This window comes from Oncorhynchus kisutch, linkage group LG18, assembly GCF_002021735.2.
Source record: "Oncorhynchus kisutch isolate 150728-3 linkage group LG18, Okis_V2, whole genome shotgun sequence".
NCBI lineage: Eukaryota > Metazoa > Chordata > Actinopteri > Salmoniformes > Salmonidae > Oncorhynchus > Oncorhynchus kisutch.
The window spans coordinates 60,361,771-60,382,684 of NC_034191.2; the positions used below are offsets into that span (position 1 = coordinate 60,361,771).

At 44.9% G+C, this 20,914-nt stretch overlaps 1 protein-coding gene across 1 annotated transcript in view; it reads left to right on the forward strand.

Moving 5' to 3' along the window:
• Positions 1–20,914, forward strand: part of cnbd1 (cyclic nucleotide binding domain containing 1) — a 63,064-nt gene that overhangs the window by 17,419 nt on the left and 24,731 nt on the right. The window contains exon 5 of the mRNA XM_020509124.2: positions 19,798–19,943. Coding sequence (XP_020364713.1) covers positions 19,798–19,943 — 146 coding nt within the window. The remainder of the gene's footprint in view (positions 1–19,797; positions 19,944–20,914) is intronic.

Here is a 20,914-nt window from a genome sequence, read left to right on the forward strand (position 1 = left end):
GTTTAGAGTAACAGAGTGAGAAGTGGTCATTTATAGCTCAGTTGGTAGAGCATGGCACTTGTAACGCCAAGGTAGTGAGTTCAATTCCCGGGACCATCCATATGTAAAATGTGTACGCGATAAAAGTGGCATTGAAATGGCATATATTCTATTATTGTATATAGGGGTGTACTCACGGGTGTGCATGTGTGCCAGCATGTGGTGTGCCAAGCCAACACTATGCTTGCCTCCGCATGAATTATTAAGTGATTACCTCTACTGGCCCTGTTCATCACTCTCTGGTATTAGACAGGTGCCTGGACCACACTCCCACCACCACTGGTGATAAAACCATCTCCCATCTATAACTACAGTGTAGGAAAGACTTGAAATACCCTGTCCCTGTAGATTACTCTCTGCTCTTTTTTCCATCCAATCTGTCTGACAATCCGCCGGCCACGAAAAAAGACTTAGGAACATAAATATCAAACAGGCGTCCATCTTGTTGTGGAAACATCAACACAGGCGAGGGGTGGGGAGTCGTTGGAGAGAAACGGGAAAGTTCCTGTCTGGTCTGTCTGGTGTGTGAGAGTGAGTCACCCTATGGTAAATGTATTTTCCTGACACAGTGGAAGGTCAAAGGAGGTAGAGCGTCATTTCAGATTGCAAGTGCGGGAACTCTTCACCAGCTGTCTGTCTATGGAGAGACTAGTCACTACACCATCCAACTATGTGAGAAGAGAAGGGAGTACATTAGGTTGTGGAAAAAAAGTAGGGGGAGAAGTCAAACTGACAGACAGGTCTGGGATGACTGGCCACGTTGAGATGGTTTGTTGGACCTGTCTCTCTGAGTTTCCATTTAATTCATAATCCTTAAGTCTATTGATGCACCCGTGCGCCAATCAATGTAACATAATAAAGAAATCCCCATCAGAATCAGTCAGTTTAAGCTAGAGATATCTGTTTTTTGCATGGGCTGCATCCGCCTATGTCGGCCTTCCGCATCTGCGCTGGAAGGCGGCTGAGCTACAGGACTTGTCTGAAGTTGGTACCGCTGTCTGTAGCGTCCGACCCGTTTGGGCTACAAACTAATATGAGCTTTCGTATATCTCCCAGTTTTAGGACAGACATTTCAAAACCTTATTCCTTATGATTTATGTTTTGACTGTCTTTTTTTTAACCATTTATTAATGTATTATTCAATGTGTTTCTATGGGATATATTAGTAAAGGCCAAATTCAGTATTTTATCAAATACACTACATGACCAAAAGTATATGGACACCTGCTCGTCAAAACATATCATTCCAAAATCATGGTTATTAATATGGAGTTGGTGCCCCTTTGCTACTATAACAACGTCCAATCTTCTGGGAAGGCTTTCCGCTAGATGTTGGAACATTGCTGGGGGGACTTGCTTCCATTCAGCCACAAGAGCATTAGTGAGGTCGGGCAATGATGTTGGGCGATTAGGCCTGGCTCGCAGTCGGCGTTCCAATTCATCCCAAAGGTGCTTGATGCGGTTGAGGTCAGGCCTGTGTGCAGACCAGTCAAGTTCTTCCACACCTATCTTGACAAACCATTTCTGTACGGATCTCGCTTTGGGGGCATTGTCATACCGAAACAGGAATGGGCCTTCCCCAAACTGTTGCCACAAAGTTGGTAGCACAGAATTGTCTAGAATGTCATTGTGTGCTGTAGCGTTAAGATTTCCCTTCAGTGGAACTAATTGGGCCTAGCCTGAACCATGAAAAACTGTCCCAGACCATTATCCCTCCTCCACCAGTCTTTACAGTTGGCACTTTGCATTTGGGCAGGTAGTGTTCTCCTGGCATCTGCCAAACCTAGATCCGTCTGTTGGACTGCCAGATGGTCAAGTGTGATTCATCACTCCAGTGATTTATACATCTGTCAGCAATGGGTGTAACTGAAATAGCCGAATCCACAAATTTGAAAGGGTGTCCACATACTTTTGTATATAAAGTGTACTTTTTATAACAACAGTGGTCCTAAAATTCTAAATGAAATGGCTAAATGATCCATGGTATGACCATCTTTAAACAATTTCATATGTCAGCTTAGTAGAACCCTCAACCCCCCCAAAGGCTTCGACTTTTAGAGGTTTTTACCCCAGTCAGCAGATAACACAAAATAACACAAGGTCTCAGTCCCTCCTGTCCCCAAGCTAAACAGAAGAAATCTCATGTTACGTCTCGTCGTTGTGAGTGTCGATGCTGTAATGTTACTGTATGATCAAGATTAAGATCAGTTATGGATATTGCTGAAATGTAAACAAAACTGAGCAACAGCCACTCTTGCCTCACCTACTGGGCTCTGCCATGGAACTCTCTAGTGCTTTGTTGAAGCTGTGTTATTGCAGTCCACTCATATCAGCAGGACACGTATCTGATTGGAGTTTTCAGTAGAGGGGGGATTAAGAAATATTTTTGGAGAATATACAATCTGTCTTTTTCGGTCTGTCACGTATTGCAAAATATCTCTATTTCTGCATTCGTTGTTGCAAGGTGCCCAGTTTTACTTCTACTCCCTCTCTCCCAGCTGACTGCGGTCCAGAAAACCGTCCCCCAGATTTGATGACACACATATTGGCCTGGGAATCTGATTTAAACTGAGTTATAATAGTTTTCTAATCTGTGTTTTTTTTGTCGTTGTCAAGACTCTTTCTGGCACACAGAGGGACATGACCTCAGATCCAGCTGTCTGCCCTGGCCTCCAGTCAGTTCCATCTCTCTCTCTCTCTGACAGCTGTCTCTCTATGACAGCTGCTGTTGGGTTGGGTTTGGGGGGAAACCCACAAAAACGGATGACTTCTTCCTCTTCTGAATGCCCCTCCCCCTTCTTTCCCCCAGGAGTGTAAACAATAACAGGAGACAGGGTATTTAATCACGTCCAGTGTTAGATGGCTTGGCTGGCTGGCGGGATGCTCTCCAAACTGGGTGATGGTGGACAATTAACCTCTATCTCCACTGCCACGTCTACCCTGCCAAGGCCTAGCTAGCTGGTGTCTGTGGTTCCAGCCATACTGCTGAGCTTTAGCAGGACTATCAGTGGCTGATGCAATACAGAACATTTCTTAATGATATGATATTACCTTGATGAAAATGGTTCACTTGTGACTATTACGATTTCTGTGTCTGGCTCATTTTAGAGTCTATGTGTTAGAGCTGTAACGCTTCACCAAACCCACGGTTTTGCGCTTTTGGGGTCATATTTCGGTACAGCAGGAAAGTTCAATTCCGACAGTTACTGTAGTTAATGTTTGTTAAGAAAATACAAAGCGTTGGTGTTCCTAATTCCATATATGATCATGAGTCCTATAATACCTGTTGAGAGCACAATCAGGAATCCTAACACTTTGTATTTACTATAACAAATTAAAACACACGATTACTCAACACTAAAATAAAGTGCAATATGCGTGTGATATCAATATGTACAGTTGAAGTCGGAAGTTTACATACACCTTAGCCAAATACATTTAAACTCAGTTTTTCACAATTCCTGACAATTAATCCTAGTAAAAATTTGTGATGGCTACTCCAATACCTTGACTTTGTTGTCCTTTTAAGCCATTTTGCCACAACTTTGGAAGTATGCTTGGGGTCATTGTCCATTTGGAAGACCCAGCTAGTTTTAACCTTTTTGGGATAGGTGGCTGTCACGTCTAATCAAGGTGGGTGGAATCAGGCGCAGAGAGCAGATAGCGATATAAAGTTTATTCTCCGGTGAACAAAACAAACAAGGTCAACCCAAACACACACAGGGTGAAATGATCCAACACAGGATAACAGACTAACCGGAGAATAAGAAACACAATAACACCGACAGACGAAAATTAATGACAAAATAAACAATCCCGCACAAAACAAGGGTGGGACAACCTACATTATATACAGACACTAATTAACTAAACAACACACAGGTGAAACCAATCAGACAAAACCAACAGATACACGAAAAGGGATCGGTAGTGGCTAGTAGGACGGTGACGACGACCGCCGAGCACAGCCTGAAGGGGCAGGAGAGCCAACCTCGGTGGAAGTCGTGACAGTACCCCCCCCCCCTGACGCGCGGCTCCCGCAGCGCGCCGCCACCGTCCTCGAGGACGACCCGGAGGACGAGGTGCTGGGCGATCCGGGTGGAGGCAGTGGAATTCTATCAGGAGAGAAGGGTCCAAAATGTCCCTCACCGGAACCCAGCATCTCTCCTCCGGGACGTACCCCTCCCAGTCCACAAGGTACTGCAGGCCCCTCACCCGGCGTCTCGAATCCAGAATGCCTCGAACTGTATACGCCGGGGGCCCCTCGATGTCCAGAGGGGGCGGAGGGACCTCAGACACCTCACCTTCTTGCAGGGGACCAGCCACCACCGGCCTGAGGAGAGACACATGAAACGAGGGGTTAATACGGTAATACCTAGGAAGTTGTAACCTATAACACACCTTGTTTATTCTCCTCAGGACTTTGAACGGCCCCACACACTGCGGCCCCAGCTTCCGACAGGGCAGGCGGAGAGACAGGTTTCGGGTCGAGAGCCAGACCCTGTCCCCCGGTGCAAACACGGGGGTCTCACTGCGGTGCTGGTCAGCGCTCCTCTTCTGCCGTTCTCCCGCTAACCGTAATGAGTCCTGAACGGCTTTCCAGGTGTCCTTGGAGCGCTGTACCCATTCCTCCACCGCAGGAGCCTCGGCCTGACTCTGATGCCATGGAGCCAGGACCTGGCCCATCTAGCCTGACGTGGATTTAGTCTCTTAGCTGCCCGGATGTACTCGAGATTACGATGGTCAGTCCAGATGAGAAAAGGGTATTTAGCCCCCTCAAGCCAATGTCTCCACACCTTCAGAGCCTTGACTACAGCTAACAACTCCCGGTCCCCCACATCATAGTTTCGCTGGGCTGAGCTTGCTCGAAAAGAAAGCACACGGGCAGAGTTTGGATGGCACGCCCGAGCGTTGGGACAGCATGGCTCCAACCCCAGCCTCGGACGCATCCACCTGCACTATGAACGCTAAAGAGGGGTCCGGATGCGCCAACACGGGCGCATTGGTGAACAGCTCCTTCAGACGACTGAAAGCTCTGCCCGCCTCTGCTGACCAGCGCAAGCGCACCGGTCCTCCCTTCAGCAGTGAGGTGATGGGAGCAGCCACCTGACCAAAACCCCGGATAAACCTCCGGTAGTAATTGGCAAACCCTAAAAACCGCTGCACTTCTTTCAGCGTGGTCGGAGTCGGCCAATTACGCACGGCTGTAACGCGATCATCCTCCATCACCACCCCGGAGGTGGAAATACGATACCCCAGGAAGGAAACGGACTGTTTGAAAAACTCACATTTCTCCGCCTTGCAATACAGGTCATGCTCCAGTAGTCGCCCAAGTACCTTACGCACCAGAGACACATGCTCCGCGCGTGTGGCAGAATAGATCAAGATGTCATCAATGTACACTACCACTCCCTGCCCGAGCAGGTCTCGGAGAATCTCATCTACGAAGGATTGGAAAACGGCTGGAGCATTCTTCAACCCGTATGGCATGACGCAGTACTCATAATGACCAGAAGTAGTACTAAATGTGGTCTTCCACTCATCTCCTCCCCGGATACGTACCAGATTATACGCGCTCCTCAGGTCCAGTTTTGTGAAGAATCGCGCCCCGTGAAATGATTCCATTGCCGTAGCGATGAGAGGTAGTGGGTAACTAAACACCACTGTGATGGAATTTAGACCTCTATAATCAATACACGGACGCAGACCTCCATCCTTCTTCTTCACAAAAAAGAAGCTTGAGGAGACGTGTGATATGGAGGGCTGAATGTACCCCTGTCCCAGCGATTCGGAAACATATGTTTCCATCGCAACTGTCTCCTCCTGGGACAATGGATACACGTGACTCCTAGGAAGTGCAGCGTTTTCCAGAAGGTTTATCGCGCAGTCCTCTCGACGATGAGGTGGTAATTGGGTCGCCTTCCCTTTACTGAAGGCGATAGCCAAATCGGCATATTCAGAGGGAATGCGCACGGTGGAAACTTGGTCTGGACTCTCCACCGTAGTCGCACCAATGGCAACTCCTATACACCTACCTGTGAATGTGGTGTCCCGACAGGCCAGCTCCCTGCGGACGTCCTCACTGAGACTACATCTAAAATGATCAATCAAGGCCCTGTCGTTCCATCCTGCTCCTGCTGCCAAAGTCCTAAACTCTAGGGCAAAATCCTGTACGCTCCTCGTCTCCTGACGCAGGTGAAACAGCCGTTCACCCGCCGCCCGACCCTCGGGTGGATGGTCAAAAACAGCTCGGAATCGGCGGGTGAACTCTGGGTAATTATCCTTAGCCGAGTCCGGACCATTCCACACTGCGTTGGCCCACTCGAGGGCTCGGCCAGTCGAGCAGGAGACGAGGGCGCACACGCTCTCCTCTCCAGAGGGAGCAGGACGCACGGTAGCCAGGTATAGTTCCAGCTGAAGGAGGAAACCCTGGCACCCAGCCGCCGATCCGTCAAACTCCCGTGGGAGTGTCAGCCGAAGAGCCCCAGAGCCAGATGTGGTCGCAGAAACAGGAGGTGCTGGAGAAGGGGTTGCTAGAGATGAGGTGGGGAGGCCACTCCTCTCCCATCGATCCATTCTCTCCATCATTTGGTCCATAGCAGAACCAATCCGGTGAAGCACGCTGGTATGATGGAGGACCCTCTCTTCCATCGATGGGAGAGGAGACGCTGCTGCTCCTGCTGATTCTGTCACGTCTAATCAAGGTGGGTGGAATCAGGCGCAGAGAGCAGATAGCGATATAAAGTTTATTCTCCGGTGAACAAAACAAACACGGTCAACACAAACACACACAGGGTGAAATTATCCAACACAGGATAACAGACTAACCGGAGAATAAGAAACACAATAACACCGACAGACGAAAATGAATGACAAAATAAACAATCCCGCACAAAACAAGGGTGGGACAACCTACATTATATACAGAAACTAATTAACTAAACAACACACAGGTGAAACCAATCAGACAAAACCAACAGATACACGAAAAGGGATCGGTAGTGGCTAGTAGGACGGTGACGACGACCGCCGAGCACCGCCTGAACGGGCAGGAGAGCCAACCTCGGCGGAAGTCGTGACAGTGGCAGCATTTTCACTTTTGGATGAATAGCATGCCCAGAGTGAACTGCCTCCTACTCTGTCCCAGATGCTAATATATGCATAGTATTATTAGTATTGGATAGAAAACACTCTGAACTTTCTAAAACTGTTTGAATGATGTCTGTGAGTATAACAGAACTCATTTGGCAGGCGAAAACCTGAGAAAAATCCAACCAGGAAGTGGGACATCTGAGGTTTGTAGTTTTTCAAAGCTTGGCCAACCGAATAACCATAGAGATATGGATAAATTTGCACTTCCTACGGCTTCCACTAGATGTCAACCGTCTTTAGAAACTTGAATGAGGATTCTACTATAAAGGAGGGGCTCATGAGACCTCTTTGAGTCAGTGGTCCGGCAGAGTGCCTTGGTCTCATGACGCACGCTCCCGACAGAGTTACCTCTCGTTCCAGTGCTTTTCTGAAGACAAAGGAATTCTCCGGTTGGAACATTATTGATGTTTTATGTTTTATGTTTAAAACATCCTAAAGATTGATTCCATACATCGTTTGACATGTTTTGGAACTTTCCGAGTTTTTGTCTGGATGAAGTACCTGCTGCGCTTCATGAAGATGGATTACTGGGCTGAACACGCTAACAACAAGTGGCTATTTGGACATAAATGATGGACTTCATGGAATTTTATGGAACAAGTCAGTCATTTATTGTCGACCTGGGATTCCTGGGAGTGCCTTCTGATGAAGTGAATATTTATGGTGTTGTTTCTAACTTTGTTGACTCCAAAATGGCGGATATTCCTCTGGCTGTTTTGGGTTCTGAGCACTGTTCTCAGATTATGCTTTTTCCATAAAGTATTTTTTTTTTATTGATACATCGGTGGGCATTAAGGAGAAGTCTATCTTTAATTCTGTGAATAACACTTGTATCTTTTATCAATGTTTATTATGAGTATTTCTGCAAAATCACCGGATGTATTGGAATCAAAACATTACTGCACGTAAGGCGCCAATGTAAACTTTTTGGATATAAATATACACATTATCGAACAAAACATACATGTATTGTGTAACATGATGTCCTATGAGTGTCATCTGATGAAGATCATCAAGGGTTAGTGATTCATTTTATCTACAGTTCTGCTTTTTGTGACTCCTATCTTTGTCTGGAAAAATGGCTGTGTGTTTCTTCGACTTGGCTATGACCTAACATAATCATATGTGGTGCTTTTTCTGTAAAGCACTTTTGAAATCGGACACGATGGGTAGATTAACAAGATGTTTATCTTTCATTTGCTGTATTGGACTTGTTAATGTGTGAAAGTTCCATATTTCCAAAAAATATTTTTGAATTTCACGCACTGCCTTTTCAGCGACATGTTGTCGAGGCGGAACCACTGCGCTAGAAAGGTTAACTTCCTGACTGATGTCTTGAGATGTTGCTCCAATATATCCACATAATTTTCCTTCCTCATGATGCCATCTATTTTGTGGAGTGCACATGTACCCTCCTGCAGCAAAGCACCCCCACAACATGATGCTGCCACCCCTGTGCTTCACGGTTGGGATGGTGTTCTTCGGCTTGCAATCCTCCCCCTTTTTCCTCCAAGCATAACGATGGGCATTGTGGCCAAACAGTTCTATCAGACCAGAGGAAATTTCTCCAAAAAGTACGATCTTTGATTACGTCTCCGTAATCTAGCATGGGTAAGATGGTCCTCTGAATCAGGGTTAGTTTGGCAGCTTTGGTGAAAGAGGAGGGATTACGCTCTTGTAATTTCTTTGGCCCTGTCAGAATCAACTTTGATGGGTTGCTTGAATGCAGGGAGGAGACGAAGTTGTGTTGTTTTTTTGCCTTTCGGTCTTGCTCCGGTGGTAGGAATACTGGGTCGACGTCGGGTACGTAGGGTATTCTCGTTGAGCAGTGGCGACATGCTCTCTCTGTCCATTGCCATTGTCATCTACTGGAAAGACAAAATGTAGCCAAACTGAAGATTTAAACGATGGAGAATTCTCCTGGTTTATCGACCCCACCACTCGCCATCGTACAGAACTAGTTCCTGGCTGCGCCTCACGAAAGGGCAGTTTGAAATGCGGCAATTAAGATTGGAATTTATATTACAACGTGGGCATAGGCTCTAGTTGTTTTAACGGAAATAGCCTGAAATGTTTTTTCACCTCAATTTACTCGACAAGGGTGTCCAAATCCTCCACCAGCCTATTGTTTTCATTTTTGATATATCTCTGTAGTCATTCGGGTTCACAGTGTGAACCAAAGAGTGGTCCCCGGTATGAATACATGTACCGTTACACCCCTACTATGTGTAAAGGATGTCATGCTGCTTGCTTAGCGAGTACCGCTTCCCCGTGATTTGGCTCATACAGAGACTCAGGACCTTTGCCTCGCAAACACACGTGACCACCCTCGTGAAGTTTTCCAACCCATCAGGATATTGGAAAAGGCCATTTATAATTGCGTAAGGGTCGACACTCACTGAGTGAGTTTCAGAGATCCCCGTCTTCTACATTCACACCCCAAATTCACTCCAAGGCGACCCCAGCGGTTGAGCTGAGATCCGGGTCACAGCACCATTGTAAAGGATAATTGTGCAAGGGGCGACACTTCAGGCTGAGGAGTGAGTTGGACAGATCCCTATCTGCTACATATGTGTGTGAACATTAATAGAATATATGTGATCTATATGTGTTCACAAAGGCTCTTTGTTTTCCCCTCAGAATGAATTAGACCGTGGCAGAAAGGTTCAAGGCTCTCTTGTCTTCTCCCCTCCAACCAAAGATTGATTGGCTCCCTTGCTCTGCACAGGCCGCAGGCATCAGCCATCTCTGATAAAGGTCTAAACTGCTGTATAACACAAATCTTATCACTGTGGTCCCCAAGACATTGCCTTTCTACGTCCCCTCTCCTATGGGAAGTGAATGCTCAGTCAAAGACAAGGGTGTGTGTCCCCCCCCCCGTATAATTTTCTTTCCCATTTTCGGAAAAAGTGCAGTTGAAAAGATTAAAAGAAAAAAAGAAACAGAGACAGAGGCCATTGGAGCTGTGATTTGAGTCTTCCTGATTTAAATTGATTACCTCGAAGGTCCCCCCCCCCCTGTTATCTTCAAAGTGGACTTTGAATTTGAATTAAGTTGGCTAGCCTAGCCAGCATTTTTTTCTTTTTTTGCCCCGGCCGGCCATCTGAAGAAAAGTGCCTTGTGGCTCTAACTTCCAGACAGATAGCTCTTATCAAGCTCTTCTCTCCCTGTGATTTATGTCACTGGCTGGGTCCGCTTTAGGGGCAATTTTCCCCCAGCGTCCTTTGGTGATAGGTGAGAGGAAAGGAAGGCATTTGGTGGGGCGATAAGATGGTGATGGAGCGGCCGGAGCAGGCTGTAGGAGGCTGTAGATAAGGCTGATTACAGTTATTTGTGAGAAGAAAAATAGCGTTTGCTGCCTCTCCTCTCCTAAAAGCAAGGGTCCAGTGTTGAAACCGATCTGATAGGACTTTTGTCTTGTCTAAAGGCTCTCGATGGTGATGACACTTTAAAAGCCTGTAAGCCAAGGAGAGTGCAGGCCAGGGTCTCTTCTCTCCTGAGCTTCCTGAACTTTGGTAATAACGTTTGTCCTGATAAGACCTTGTAGACCAGCCATACTCAACTGGCGGACCGCAAGTTGAATGCTCCGTTGGGCTTTCAACTTGCTGCTGTTGATGGTTGGAGTAGCAGAATGCACAAGGTGCAATTTCAACATTTGGAAGTGCATGGGCAGTTTTCCTCTTATGTCATTCACTGACAGACCCTCAAGCTATTTAGAACCTGTCAGACATGTCCAGTTGATCAATTACTAGCCCATGTTAGCCATATTGCTGGTTAGTTTAATTGACCTATATAATTTGTGTAGTTAAAATGTCTAGATTTACGTGCCCAGGGACACGACCACCAGGGGTCCCTCATTTGATTTTGGTGAGTCACTGACAATATCCATCCGGACCTTTGCCACTTAGGAAATTTGTGTGACCGTACATTCTCAAAGTAGTTGAGTACCTCTGTTGTAGACGATTTGTGTTTTTCTATTTTAATTTAGTATAAAGCGTGAGAAATTTTAAATGTGCTGCTTAGTAGGGCTGTGACGGTCATGGAATTTTGGATGACAGTAATTGGCCAGTGAAAGGACTGCGGTCACCGTAATAACCGTTCGAAAGGCAATGTTTTTGTTTTTTTACACATATTTTCTCCTCTTTTCCACTCCTGATTGCATGTGCTGCAATAGAAATATTGTGACTAGAAACGTCATTCCGATTCAAGTCAATGATGGCATAATGAGCAGACAGGCGGCCATTGCGAGTGTACCCATAGCAAAGCAGGGAGTAAAATATGAGCTAAAAATGTGCTGTGATTTGTTGATTGAACTCAACTGACATTACAAGAAATACATTCCATTGCATGAGCCACATCAGTTAACATAATTTGAATGGAAATTCTACATCATCATGGAAATTATTGCATCACAATATCAGGCAGCCATTGCGAGTGTTCCCATGAGTTTAACCAGTAAAATTGCCACGGTTAGAGGTTCCAAACCTGTTCTATTCATTCTATTTCTGTGTGCTGCTGCTGAATTTGTTTCAGCAAGGAGCAAAGTTTCATCACATTGTTAAGAGTCCATGTAACTACCAACACGGCAGTAACATTGTTGTTTTATTTGAACAACAATGTGTGCTTTAGATTCGGCTTGATCCGATGCTTGACGCAAATGCTAGATAGATTGAAAAAAGAGAATGCGAGTCAGGAGTGGAGCAAGCGGATGGACTGTGTCAGCATCCCTCCAGGCCTGAGCTAAACTGAGCTGAGCATCTCTCTCCCTCTCAATCCCCCATGCTGTTCTCTGAGCCACAAACCCTCTGGTGTGTCCTCTACAGGATCTCTTCTCTCAGCTCCTCTAAGCACCACGGTTAGTACAGCGTAGCCAGCAGCCCCCTTCGGCGCACACACACACACACACACACTGCCTCAGCCCCGCGCCCTGCAAATTAATCTGCCACTCTGTTTACACAACCACCACTTTCTGTCTCCTCAGCTCCTCACTGTGTGTTTGTGAGAGAGAGTGGGAGAAAGAACCTTGTGTGCGTGTTAGAGGCTACAAATCCTTCACGTTTGCAGAAATGACTTATTCACACAAATGAGTCTTTCCCTGTCCTTCCAATGATAAACCTTCATCCAGTTAATTAGAAACTTATGGAAAGGGATTAGCGATAGCAATTACTATTATCATTGGGGAATTTATGATTAATACCAGCATATGGAAATGTCAACTGGAAGTCTTGGAATTGGTGGTGTAAAAATGTTTACATTACCAAAGTGACCCTCATAGTTCAACCTTTTGATTATACATGTATCTTATAAGCTACTACGTTGTAAATCAAGTTAACTGTTTAATTAATCGATTTTTCCTGAATATGACTGAGGACCATTGCGATTTAAGGGACTGATGTTTTTTTAGAAGGGATTAAGTTGAAAGGGAAAAATTACTGATGTAATGTCTATACTGTAAATATGTAGTAAATTTGGCCCTAGAATTTCCAAGGACATCACTACGAGCTAACAATTAAGATATGTAATCAGATGCTGTGGGATGCTCTAGAAGGACTTATCTGGATAATTATGTGGAAGGAAGGCAGTGGTATACACATTTCAGACACCAAAGCATTCCTACGTCCAACCTCAGATGTGTCTGATGATGCAGCGTCAAGTGAGCAGGAAGTGCATAACTCTGGGTCAAAGGTCATGTTGGGGGCACGGAAAGGGTACCAGGAAGTGAGAAGGCAGGGTGGAGGGGTGCTGTATGTACTCTCAATGGCTGATGTGGAAGAGAGGGTAAGATTTTTACAGATGTTGTCAAATATATTGGAACTCTTGCAATGGAGCAGAATGTTCTGTTTTTTTCTTTTCAAAACTGGTTGAATGGCTATTTTTTACCCTGTAGGCACCTGCAACTTACCAGAGGTCAAATTGCACAGTAAATGAGAATCATTGCCAACAACTAAATTATTTTTAATAATAATAATTTTTTATAATTTACTCAAGGCCATTGTTTGGCTTTGACATTTCTCAATTTCAGTGTTTTCAATTTCAACTTATTTTAGAAGAAAAAGTGAATCTTACAAGGGTGCCAATATATTTGACCACATCTGTATGCCAGTAGTTTTCAAGTCTCAGACAAGGCTAGTCATCACACAAGTGTAGATCACTGAACCACTTCCACCTACACAGACACTAGGTCATCCCATCTATAGGGCTGTTGTAAAGACAGTCAGAGGTTGAATGTAGCGCTGCACCGCTTCGACATGCAAAGCGTAATTTGCTTGCAAGTCTCTCCCCTTTCTCCCAATGACAGAATAGATAGTACCACTACCCCGCCCATATTAATTTATATTTCCCCCCTACACAGCTGCTATAGCAATCATTATATGGTAAGGAAATGGAATACAGATGCCCATAGTTCCTTGATATTTCCCATGGGCTTAGTGTATACTGAGTGTACGCTGTACAGTTTGTGCATATGCATTGATTTAGATGTGATGTGTTTAGAATTATTAGCTCGTCCCTGCTGAACCTTGAAATAGCCTGCTGCGATATTAACCAGAGCTCAGCATAAGTCACGCGTTACTATCAAAGAGGATACTCCCTCGGGATGCTGGGTGGGTTACACCACTGACTTTATGGTTCCCGTATAGGGAAAAGTCATCGCAGTATCATGTACACATTTAAAAGGCGTTTTAAAAGGACAAGAACAATGAATTCCCAGTGACAAATTTAGAACAATTTCTATACAGTTTGAAAACTTAAAGCAGCTTCAAACAATAACAAAGCCATCACCCGCCTCTGTTTTAGTAAAAAGCTGAGGAACGGGGCTGGAAAATTGTAACCACTCTCAAATGCATAGACCGCTATGGATACAAGGACTTGCCATCCATGATTTTAAAATGATAGTTTTAACTATGTTTTGAGGCTATATACAGTGTTCGTTTAGATGTAGATTGTTTGCAAACATTGGAATAAAACAAGCTTATATTTTGGGTTCTGATAGAGAACGACAGTTGACGTGAGCTCATGAAGCATGTATAAAAGTTATATTCTTCAAGAATCAAGGGGTATATATCATGTGTCAATTGCAGATTGCCCCATTTTAATGGATGGATAAGGAGATTACTTCTGACCCGTTAGGACGGATATGGCGCAAATGATTGTCTAGACCCGTTTTACATGCAAGCAGGTGACTGGCTGGCTTGTCACGTTTGTCTTTTTTAAGCACTAAAGGGACCTAATTCAGATCTTAGACGTGTTCTATAACTGTCGTGAAGATGAGTTCAGGTATGGCTAGAGATGAGTGACTGGTGTCAGAAGTCTCCGTCTGAATGTGTGCGATCTTCAATCACACAACTGTCTCTCACCGTTTTGATACTTTTGTGCATTGGCCGTTCAATAGATTGTGTGTTTCTCCATAGTTCAGACAGTCTGACTCAAAGTATATGTGAACCATGGTAGGGAGACACCACAATAGCACCCATCTTAACATTGCCTTCTGGAGAGTGAGGGTGAAGTCGCTTCCTTCCCGGTCTCCTCTCTCAAAGCGGGCCGTCTCAGTTGTGACTGCCTTGAATCTGAGATGAGGGAACAGTTTCTTTGTTTTTTTTTACCTGCTGCTCTCCTATGCACACTCATGCCGTCTCTCTCTGACCACAATATTTAAACATAAAAATAAAAAATTAAAATGATTTAACCTGTATTTAAGTAGACAAGTAGGTTAAGAACAAATTCTTATTTACAATGACGGCCTACCAGGGGAATAATGGGTTAACTGCATTGTTTGGGGGCAGAATGACAGGTTTTTACCTTGTCAGTTCGGGGATTTGATGCAGCAACCTTTCGGTTACAGGCCCAACACTCTAACCACTAGGCTACCTGCCGCCCCATATACAGTGCCTTGCAAAAGTATTCATCCCACTTCCCGTTTTTCCTATTTTGTTGAATTACAATCTGTAATTTAAATGTATTTTTATTTGCATTTCATGTAATGGACATACACAAAATAGTCCAAATTGGTGAAGTGAAATGAAAAAGAAATATTCAAAAAGAAAGGAGGACCAAGGCACACTTCATATAATTCATTAAAATGCCTTTATTTGTATGGCATGTTCAATAGAAACAAAGTGTTACAAATCTGACTCGTTTCGGCTGCATGGCCTTCGTCAGGGAGTACAAAGAAATAATACATGTCCTCTTTTGAACATCTTTTCCATTTAGCCCTAATAGCACTAAAACTTTGTTTCTATTGAACACGCCATACAAATAAAGGAATTTTAATTAATTATATAGAGTGCCTTGGTCCTCCTTTCTTTTAGATGACCAATTCACCCCTTTTACCTAAGTGCACCTTCTGTCTACCAAAATTGACTATTATGTACCTTAGTAGTGCTTCCCTTCCTCTTCTTTCTACTAGAAAGAAATTACTATTTAAAAAACGGAAAAGTGGTGCTTGCACATGTATTCACCCCCTTTTGCTGTGAAGCCCCTAAATCTAGATCTGGTGCAACCAATTACCTTCATAAGTCACATAATTTGCTAAATAAAGTCCACCTATGTGCAATTTAAGTGTCACATGATCTGTCACGTGATCTCAGTATATAGAGTCTGCAACACCAAGGGGCACCACCAAGCAAGCGACACCATGAAGACCAAGGAGCTCTCCAAACAGGTCAGGGACAAAGTTGTGGAGAAGAACAGATCAGGGTTAGGTTATAAAAAAACTTTGAACATCCCACGGTGCTCCATTAAATCCATTATTGAAAAAGGGAAAGAATATGGCAGCACAACAAACCTGACCAGAGAGGCCGACCACCAAAACTCATTGACCAGGCAAGGAGGGCATTAATCAGAGAGGCAACAAAGAGACCAAAGATAACCCTGAAAAGCTCCACAGCGGAGATTGGAGTATCTGTCCATAGGACCACTTAAAGCTGTACACTCCACAGAGCTGGGCTTTATAGAAGAGTGGCCAGAAAAAAAGCCATTGCTTAAAGGAAAAAATAAGCAAACAGGTTTGGTGTTCGCCAAAAGGCATGTGGGAGACTGCCCAAACATTTGGAAGAAGGTCCTCTGGTCAGATGAAACTAAAATGTAGGTTTTTGGCCATCAAGGAAAACGCTATGTCTGGCGCAAACCCAACACCTCTCATCACCCCGAGGACCCCATCCCCACAGTGAAGGATGGTGGTGGCAGCATCATGCTGTGGGGATGTTTTTCATCGGCAGGAACTGGGAAACTGGTCAGAATTGAAGGAATGATGGATGGTGCTAAATACATTAAAATTCTTTAGGGAAACCTGTTTGTCTTCCAGAGATTTGAGACTGGGACAGAGGTTCACCTTCCAGCAGGACAATGACTCTAAGCATACTGCTAAAGCAACACTCAAGTGGTTTAAGGGGAAACATTTAAATGTCTTGGAATGGCCTAGTCAAAGCCCAGACCTTAATCCAATTTGAGAATCTGTGGTATGACTTAAAGATTGCTGTACACCAGCGGAACCCATCCAACTTGAAGGAGCTGGAGCAGTTTTGCCTTGAAGAGAATGGGCAAAAATCCCAGTGGCTAGATGTGCCAAGCTTATAGTGACATACCTCAAGAGACTTGCATCTGTAATTGCTGAAAAATGTGGTTCTACAACATATTGCCTTTGGGGATACTATTAACTATTTTCTGACAAGATAGAGATAGCCTGCAGAGTTCTGTCATACTTTCCAGGTCTGTGCCCAAACAATTTGAGCTACTACTTTTAAAAATCCACCTTTCCAGAAGCAAGTTTCTCACCGTTGCCCTGGACACCATATGTGAATTGATCACCCACCATCTATCTTCAGAGTTCGTACTGTTATGTGACCTAAACTGGGACATGGTTAACACCCTGGCCATCCTACAATCTAAGCTAGATACCCTCAATCTCACACAATTTATCAAGAAACCTAACAGGTACAACCCTAAATCCATATGGGCACCCTCTTAGATAGCATCCTGACCAACTTGCCCTCTAAATACACCTCTGCTGTCTTCAACTAGGATCTCAGCGATCACTGCCTCCATTGCCTGTGTACGTAATGGGTCCGCGGTCAAACGACCACCCCTCATCACTGTCAAATGCTCCCTAAAACACTTCAGCAAGCAGGCCTTTCTAATCGACTTGGCTCAGATATCCTGGAAGGATATTGACCTCATCCCGACAGTAGAAGATGCCAGGTTGCTCTTCAAAAAGTGCTTTCCTCACCATCTTAAATAAGCACGCCCCATTAAAAAATGTAGAACAAAGAACAGATATAGCCCTTGGTTCACCCCAGACTTGACTGCCCTTGACCAGCACAAAAACATCCTGTGGCGTTCTACATTAGCATCAAATAGCACCCGCGATATGCAACTTTTCAGGGAACCAATATACTCAGTCAGTTAGGAAAGCTAAGTCTAGCTTTTTCACACAGAAATTTGCATCCTGTAGTACTAATTACCAAATGTTTTGGGACACTCTAATGCCCATGGAGAATAAAAGCACCTCCTCCCAGCTGCCCACTGCACTGAGGATAGGAAACACTGTCACCACCGATAAATCTACGATAATCGAAAGTTTCAATAAGCATTTTTCTACGGCTGGCCATGCTTTCCACCTGGCTACCCTTACCCCAGCCAACATCTCAGCTCCCCCTGCAGCAACTTGCCCAAGCCCCCCCGCTTCTCCTTCACCCAAATCCAGACAGCTGATGTTCTGAAAGAGCTGCAAAATCTGGATCCCTACAAATCAGCTGGGCTAGACAATCTGGGCCCTCTCTTTCTAAAATTATCCCCCAAAATTGTTGCAACCCCTATTACTAGCCTATTCAACCTCTTTTTCATATCGTCTGAGATCCACAATGATTGGAAAGCTGCCACGGTCATCCCCCTCTTCAAAGGGGGAGACACTCTAGACCCAAACTGTTATAGACCTATATCCATCCTGCCCTGCCTTTCTAAAATCTTTGAAAGCCAAGTTAATAAACAGATCACCCACCATTTTGAATCCCACCGTACCTTCTCCACTATGCAATCTGGTCTGGTCATGGGTGCACCTCAGCCACGCTCAAGGTCGTAAACGATATCATAACAGCCATCGATAAAAGACAGTACTGTGCAGCCGTCTTCATTGACCTGGCCAAGGCTTTTGACTTGATTTGTCAATCACCGCAATAGCCTTGGCTTCTCAAATGACTTCCTCGCCTGGTTCACCAGGTACTTCTCAGATATAGTTCAGTGTGTCAAATCGGAGGGCCTGTTGTCCGGACCTCTGGCAGTCTCTATGGGGGTGCCACAGGGTTCAATTCTCGGGCCGACTCTTTTCTCTGTATGTATCAATGATGTCGCTCTTGCTGCTGGTGATTCTCTGATCCACCTCCACGCAGACGTCACCATTCTGTATACATCTGGCCCTTCTTTGAACACTGTTAACAAACCTCCAGACGAGCTTCAATGCCATACAACACTCCTTCCGTGGCCTCCAACTGCTTTTAAATGCTAGTAAAACAAAGTGCATGGTCTTCAACCGATTGCTGCCCGCACCCTCCCGCCCGACTAGCATCACTATTCTGGATGGTTCTGACCTAGAATATGTGGACTACTACAAATACCTAGGTGCTGGTTAGACTGTAAACTCTCCTTCCAGACTCATATTAAACATCTCCAATCCAAAATTAAATCTAGAATCGGCTTTCTATTTTGCAACAAAGCCTCCTTCACTCATGCTGCCAAACAATTCCTCGTAAAAATGACTATCCTACCGATCCTTCACTTCGGCGATGTCATTTACAAAATAACTCTACTCAGCAAACTGGATGTAGTCTATCACAGTGCCATCCGTTTTGTCACCAAAGCCCCATATACTACCCACCACTGCGACCTGTATGCTCTCATTGGCTGGCCCTCACTACATATCCGTCACCAAACCCACTGGCTCCAGGTTATCTATAAGTCTTTGCTAGGTAAAGCCCCGCTTTAGCTCAGCTCACTGGTCACCATAGCAACACCCACCTGTAGCACGCGCTCCAGCAGGTATATTTCACTGGTCATCCCCAAAGCCAACACATTCTTTAGTAGCCTTTCCTTCAAGTTCTCTGCTGCCAATGACTGGAACGAATTGCAAAATATCTTCATCTCTAACTTTAAGCATCAGCTGTCAGTAGCTTACCGATCACTGTACCTGTACATAGCCAATCTGTAAATAGCACACCCAACTACCTCATCCCCATATTATTAATTGCCCTCTTGCTCTTTTGTACCTCAGTATCTCTAATTGCACATCATCATCTGCACATCTATCACTCCAGTATAATACTTTCGCATGCCACTGTATACACACACGCGTACAAACACTCACACATACACCAGGCAGTTTTAAGGGGTCGTTTGATTGATAGTTCTAACATTTTCTGGGCTCAGACGTACTGACACGTCTGTATCCTAATTGCCCGGTCATCATCATCTCTCCAAATTAGTAGAGGAATACCCAGCGATCATCATCAATTAATGCGCACGTGTGCACGTCCGTGCTCCCATGCACGCGCAAAAATCATTTTTGGGGGGAGTTTTGAAAAATGTTGTTTTCTTTGTCTGTCTCTGTCTGTCTGTCAGCCCTATAGAGCGGTCCCAGTTGGAGCACCATTCTATCCATAAGATGCTGAAGGTGTTCCCGTGTCTGACAGCCCACCTCTCCAGACATGAGTTACAGCAGATCAGCACCATCGCCATCATAGAGACCTGGGATAGGGCACAGATCAGTGAGTCCCACACACACACACCATATTCTTCTTGCATTGTAAACTTAAACATGCTCTAGCATAGCATTGGCAATATATCATTTTGTCTTTGGAAAACTCCCTGCCTTTTCCTGAATACTGCGTTGGCACATAAATGCATAAGAACACAGCCTTATTTAGAGCGTTTTCTCACACAAACACAGAGAGAAATACTCATACAGGTTTTTATAAGGTATTCATTCTAGTCCATTCCCATGGTCTTTAACAGGAGATGCTGTCTGTCAGAGTGCTCACAGTCAATGTTATAGCTACTGTTTGTCTTAAGAAGTACTGGAGGGCTGTGCATGCGGTGATGTTATTGATTGAGACAGCACTATTCCAGCGCTGTAGACCTCAATCATCCCAAATTCACCATCTATTATTCATGCTATTCAACAGTAATCTGAGTACATCACACGTGCTTCTAGGCTGTTCTATCTATCACATTTCACTGGCGGAGGCTGGTGGGGATAGACAAACAACAAACTCTCATCACGCATGCCTAAGCTGATACACACACACTGTTATACATTATGCATCATGTGCATGCGCACACACGCATACAAACACCCTTCAGCCTCACCCCAAAACACACCCCTTCACCCCAAGAAGTACATTGCTCCCTTCACACTCCTGCCCACAGTGCATCTGACTGTGAACATACAGTACTGAAATAGAGTCTTTTTGTTTCCCTTCTGTGAGGCCTGACTGGTTTCACGAGCAGTTTTATCTGTGTCCGTTTCTTTTCATCATTCATCCCTCATGTGTGCGCGTACACCGTGTGTGCGTGCACCGATTTGGGCAGATTGAAACCCCTCTAGCTACTCACTGAGATAGAACATCTACAAGTGGTGGTGAGATATGCAGCAGAGCACCACAGGGAAATATAGAAGCTGCTCATATATGAAACTCTGCGAGCTGGTTTGGCTTCTGAAATGACTGTCATCCATAGA